At 33.0% G+C, this 6,124-nt stretch overlaps 1 protein-coding gene across 3 annotated transcripts; it reads left to right on the top strand.

Annotated features, from left to right (window-relative positions):
* Nucleotides 1–2,171: 2,171 nt before the first annotated feature.
* LOC126740599 (uncharacterized) lies at nucleotides 2,172–4,882 on the top strand. 3 transcript variants are annotated; one of them, XR_007661952.1, is made up of 4 exons: nucleotides 2,172–2,619; nucleotides 2,707–2,781; nucleotides 2,919–4,576; nucleotides 4,659–4,882. XR_007661952.1 is itself a non-coding variant. In XM_050446692.1 (2 exons), exons 1-2 carry the CDS (start codon nucleotides 3,922–3,924, stop codon nucleotides 4,760–4,762), a joined length of 759 nt encoding a protein of 252 aa, XP_050302649.1. In that variant the 5' UTR covers nucleotides 2,912–3,921; the 3' UTR covers nucleotides 4,763–4,882. The 3 variants fall into 3 exon arrangements, 1 of the variants encoding a protein (XP_050302649.1); XR_007661951.1 differs by having other exon boundaries at nucleotides 2,172–2,781; XM_050446692.1 differs by lacking the exons at nucleotides 2,172–2,619; nucleotides 2,707–2,781 and having other exon boundaries at nucleotides 2,912–4,576.
* Nucleotides 4,883–6,124: the final 1,242 nt, after the last annotated feature.

Here is a 6,124-nt window from a genome sequence, read left to right as displayed (position 1 = left end):
GGGATTCTATACAAATTTTGAACTTTGTGAAATTTTCAAAGGCAAATGGAAAAATGGTAACTCTGGTAAATTTTACTTTTAACATATTTACTTTTCGCTCTTTCATTGCCAATTTGTTGATAGTTATTTAATGTACTAATTTAATTAGTGGTGCATTGAGTAGAAGGTAATTCTTTGGTAATTTTATTACTTTTTTATTGAATTGTAACACTATATAGATTCTACCTTACAAACTTTGTTCTTTATACAGCAAAATTCCTAATTAAATTAACTTTTTACTTTGTCCAATTTGGACAAATTTTTATATTTTAGTTAATGTTTTAACAAACTAGTATAAATGATAATTTTTATTGTACAACTTGTGCATTATTTGCTACATTTTGTGAATATTTTTTGTTTAATTTCTGAAACCCAGTAATAAATGGAGGACTTGGCTGAACATGGAAACAAAAAACAGTCCTAATTTAACACATTTTCTATTTGCTTATTATAGTTTCGAAAAAAACTGACCGTGTTTGTATCTCATCTTTAAAGTGAATAAGGTAGGTATGTGAACATCTATTTAGGATAAAAATAGTTAACATGTTTTAAAGAAATTTACAATTAGAATTCTATTTACAATTAGAATTTCTACTGTTACAGAAAAGATTAAGTATGCTAATCCTATACATGACCTGTATTATTAGAAGTTATATTTGAGGAAAACATTGATGTCATTGATTTTGGACTAATTATCTCTATGGCATGGATGTCCTTAGTTTTTTTAGAAGGTTTAGGTTAATGAATGAAAATGTTGCATTCATTTCTTTGTCAATTTATGGCCAGTATTCATTCATTTCGCAATTGCATTCGTCTGTAACAAAAACCCCCTTTTAACGAAACGGAAATAATCTGTGTTGCCTGTTTCAACGTTATACAGGCATGTCGCATGATTTTCGGTTACGTCAATATCAGCTGTTCCAAGGTCGGTGGTGCCGCCCTTTCTAACCATAGCAACTACTAGCTGTCAAGTCTCAAAGGTGAGTTCTCGTTAGTGTTGTAAAAATCCGGACGATATTGATTCGGATGAATTGAAAATTCGGTGAATTCATCCGCTCGATGTCTCGCCTGTTCGGAAAATCATGCCATGTTTCGGACTCGATACTCGACCGTCCGATAAACGTTTTTATAGCTGTTTTTCGAATATAAGGTATGCATTATGCAACTCATTTTTCTATTTTTGATTTCTAGATTTCTACATAATGTTAAAACTAAAATAGCTAATTATGTATGTAATAGTCTAAGAGCTGGCTACATGAAAGTGCCCGCATCAGGTACATGGCTAATTTATATTAAAAATAATAGTATTAGTGTAGACGCATATAAAAATGAATGTCTGTCATTGCAAAACTGGGGCGCAAAGGGGGGATACGCAGTGAAAGGGGTGAATTTTGGGTGGGAAAAAATTCATAAGGTACAGGGATTCTATGTACGGGAAAAGTTTTGTTATATATTTGAGAAAGTTGAAAAAAATTGGCAGACATTTTGTGAGGGGCTAACTCGCCGGCAGACTGAGCTAAAGATTGCAAAAATTAATTTAAAAAAAAATCATAAGGTACATGAATTCCAATTATTGTATTTTAAAGTTTAAACATTCCAAAAGTCATTTACAAAATGGCAGATAAAAAAATGAGGGCTAAGGCCGCGGCAGACGAGGACAAAAAGTGCGCTGCACATCAACATTTTTAGTCACATTGTTGATATTTAAGTGCAGAAGAATTATTATCGATATTTATGAAATATATCAATGAAACTGATTATTTTATAACTTTTATTTTTAGGAAATTTTAAAAACAATTTGATTTTTTTTAACGTTAATATTATGGTTGTTTATAAGTATATCAATTTATTTTAAACGATTAATTATTATTAGTCAGTATTTGGTTTCTTCACTTGTGAAAAGTGAAGGTAAATGCTCACAAAATTTTGAAAGCGAAAGTAACCAAATTACTTGTCGCAGGTATAAGGTCCCAGATTTATATAGGTATATTTGGGAGCGGAATATAATATAAATGTTGATGGGGGGAAGCAGATGTTTTCGTGTATAATAGAGCAAGCGACGTAGTACAAAGTGATGCCGCACAAGGCCACTGAGAGTTTAGTATATTCCAAAACGTAGAAGAGAGTAGAGGTTATATTTCAAAATTTTTGATTTCGTTTACATCATGGCTACGAGTGGGAAGAAGTGCGTTTTTAACTGTAGCATGATCAGTGAAAAAATAATAATTTTCGAAGAAGACAAATTAAAAAAGTGCCAACATATTTCCAAAGTTCGTGTCGCTTTTGATTTGAAATACAGTGATATTGTGTTACCAGAAATAGTAGACGGTGTCAGTCGTTATCATCGACTTTGCTATAAAGCATTTACATCCATCCAAAATAAATATTTGGATAAATATAACGGTAAGTTTGCAATATTCCTTGAAAGTTGTTATTATATTAAATTTAATTACGCCTCGGTATAAATAATCGAACTATTATCAATTTGTACAGAGAGCAATCAATTGGAAGTAGCAAAATCCTCACAAGGTCACACGTCCATTGAGGCATCTGCGTCTCCGCAGGCCGAACATTCGGCAGGTAATAATATATTTTACATACATTATGTTGTGTACGTTTATATTTAAACGCGAAATAAATTATCGGACGATTTATTAATTTTTACAGTGAGTAATCAATCCATAGGAGATGATTTTCCGCAAGGTTCCACATCTATTATTTCACAATGCGACAATTCAGCTGGTAATATATTTTTTGTTTATATATTATATAGTATGCACATACTTTTAATAGAAAATAATATTTAAAATGTGCATCGGTATTTAAAAATATTTAAAAAAAATTAATTGATGTATTAAATATATATATAAATGTTTCAGAAGAAAATGACGATAACGTTCGGTCGTCTGATATATTCAGTGGCAGTCAACTTTCACATGAACAATTAGATGTGGAACGACAACCTGAAAATTCAAAATTGAAGAATGCAGGTATCTGTTTGTTTTGTAATCAAGCAAGGAAGAAGCAAGGGCAAAAAGCGCTTCTTTTGATACGATCTGAAAGTGAAATTTTAATTGAAAAAATTGTCACAAATGCAACTGCCTTAAATGACAATGAAACATTATCGTAAATCGACAGATTGGGGGATAATCGTGTTGTTTATTACCATAATACATGTAAATTGATGTATTTTAAAAAACACATTGCGGCTCCGGAGCCAAAACAGTCAGATTGGCATATTGCAAGAAACGTTCATGAGTTAGTTGACAATGAACTGTATTCTTTCATCGCTGAAAATACAATAGGAAAGAAGCAATGCTATTCTTTAAAATTTTTAGTACAGTATGCCAAAAGTGCGTTGTATAAATTGTTTTCGGAGAAATATGATAGTTTCGGACCTTTAATAACGAGTACGAAATTGCTTCAAAAGATTGAAAAAAAAATTGCCAAGCAGTTACAAATAATTGAATTGCATGACCGGAAAATTTTTGATAGATATTGGTCACCATCTATCAAAGATTACGAAAGATCTCAGCGAAGCGGTTCCTCTGGTAATTTTCTGGACCTGAACAATCAAGACCATCAGACTTCAATAAAGAACTCCGAAATAGCTTTTTCAAAGAAGCACTCGTGAAATTTTTAATCGTCAATTGGCAAAATCACGAATTAATTCCATTCTTTCACAATAAAAAAGTGCTACTCAATTTTGATAACTGTTATCAATATGAAGCTGTGAATGAACGCATATTATTTTCAAAAAATGATAAGTATACTCTCGATTTGCATGAAGAAGCGGATTCAAAAATAGTATATCATGCGTGCAATATCGAGTCAACAGCGAACATTCTAATAAAATGCTCAGATACGGATATCTTAATTATTATGTTGGCTAATATGATTCACGTACAACACAATAGCAAAGTTTATATTCAAACAGGGGTTTGGAATAAGCAACGAATAATTGACGTATCGGCGTTGCATGAAAAGTTAGGAGAGAGAATGTGTCAATCTCTGCCAGGATTTCATGCTCTAACTGGCTGCGATTTTAATCCCGCATTATTTCGTAAGGGAAAGCAACGTCCTTTACAGATCTTAAAGAAAAATGAAGACTTACAAAAAGCATTCGGCCAAATTGGACATGAAGACTGTGATGAAACCGCTGTTTTCCCGATTCTTGAAAAGTTCATCTGTAATTTGTACAACTTTCCGTTGTTGAGCTCCGTAAATGATGCGCGATTCGCCTTATTTTTAAAAGCCTATAAGGTCAATGATTTGGAGGAACCTTTCCAGAAAAAAAAATTGCAGAATTTTGACTCATCCACTTTACCTCCTACCCAGGCTGAATTAACGCAGCATTTATTGAGAACCAAATATATTGCTACAATATGGAAAAATGCTCATAAGAAAATTCCATCATATTTACGACCAGAAACTTGCGGATGGATATTAGTAGAGGGAAATTATACATTTAAATGGTTCGACGGACCGCAGCTGCCTAGTACAATACAAGATATTATTGATACTGGAACAAACGAAGGTAATATATTTATCCACAGAACATATAACTTTTCTATTTTATTAAATGTCTAAAAATTATTTTACTTTGTGCTTTGTTACAGGCGATGAAGACCCTAATGCAGAAAGTGAATCAAATGAAGAAGAATATATCGATAGCGAAGGAGATATCACGTCCGAATCAGATTCCGATTGCGAATGTGACTGAAAATGTTGATGTGCAGCGCACTTTTTAACCTCGTCTGCCGCGGCTTTAGCCCTCATTTTTTTGTCTGCCATTTTGTAAATGACTTTTGGAATGTTTAAACTTTAAAATACAATAATTGGAATTCATGTACCTTATGACTTTTTTTTAAATTAATTTTTGCAATCTTTAGCGCAGTCTGCCGGCGAGTTAGCCCCTCGGAAAATGTCTGCCAATTTTTTTACACTTTCTCAAATATATAACAAAACTTTTCCCGTACATAGAATCCCTGTACCTTATGAATTTTTTCCCACCCAAAATTCACCCCTTTCACTGCGTATCCCCCCTTTGCGCCCCAGTTTTGCAATGGCAGACATTCATTTTTATATTCGTCTACACTAATACTATTATTTTTAATATAAATTAGCCATGTACCTGATGCGGGCAATATCTATGTAGCCAGCTCTCCGTCTATAATCAATCAAGTATATTTAAACGATGCAAAATATTCATAGAAAAATGGGTTTTTTACAAAAAAAACTTCTGAAGGTCAGACGACCCTTAAGCAATTTGGGCGTTTTCCTATTGTCTATTATGTTTCTAAATGAGTACAATAAGGATAGATAAAACAATATTTACACAAGGCGCCGCGACGATATTGCCGGGTTATTTGTTCGGACGATTTAATTCGGATTCTCTTAGCCGGTGAAACGTAGAACTTCGTGAGCCTCGTGCAAGCTTTTATTTCATTGTCATTTGTCGGACGACGGGCGGCGTGTATAGTTAGAAAAGTTTATATTGAACCGGTGACATCAACAGGCGGCAAAATCCGCGCATCTCGTTATTCTATCGATCGGGTCAGATGACTATGTCGAGGTCTGAAGACAGTGGAGGCGGCACACTTGTTGAAATTATTAATATTTATTTGTACTAGAGTTTAAGCTGAAAATTATTCTTTATTCGCATTTTTTTTAAGGATTAGGTATTTTAAACGACTTGTGTAAAGAAACAAATTGGTATAAGCTTAAAGTTTTATTTCATTATTTTACATATTATATATTTTTATTCACTATCAGATAGTGTATTACAACCTAAATCAGATTCTTCCGATGAAGACCATTCGATCTCTTCATCAGATGAGCCTGTATTTACTGTAAATTTTCAAGAATCCAATGCTTCATCAGAAAGGTGATGACTTTTGAAATATTGTTTTTCTATGTTGTCTATATGGTTGCAAATATTTATCCACTCATCATTCGAAATTTCCGCAAATTTCTGCCTTGTCAAAGTTTCGACATCCGCCAATTTAAATGTGGAATTTCTGTTTGCTACCCAATTCGTAACAGTTGCTCAAATTTTTTCTATCGGATTAAGCTCTGGGTGGTA

The sequence above is a fragment of the Anthonomus grandis genome, chromosome 9 (assembly GCF_022605725.1).
Source record: "Anthonomus grandis grandis chromosome 9, icAntGran1.3, whole genome shotgun sequence".
Taxonomy (NCBI): Eukaryota; Metazoa; Arthropoda; class Insecta; order Coleoptera; family Curculionidae; genus Anthonomus; species Anthonomus grandis.
The sequence above is the reverse complement of the archived record's forward strand: the minus strand, read 5'-3'. Positions and strand labels throughout refer to the sequence as shown.

Excerpts from the sequence above, each read along its gene's own strand:
- LOC126740599 (XM_050446692.1), top strand. The coding sequence starts at position 3,922 with ATGTTGGCTAATATGATTCACGTACAACACAATAGCAAAGTTTATATT. Across the intron at positions 4,577-4,658 it reads TGATACTGGAACAAACGAAG|GCGATGAAGACCCTAATGCA; the intron begins GTAATATATTTA and ends GCTTTGTTACAG.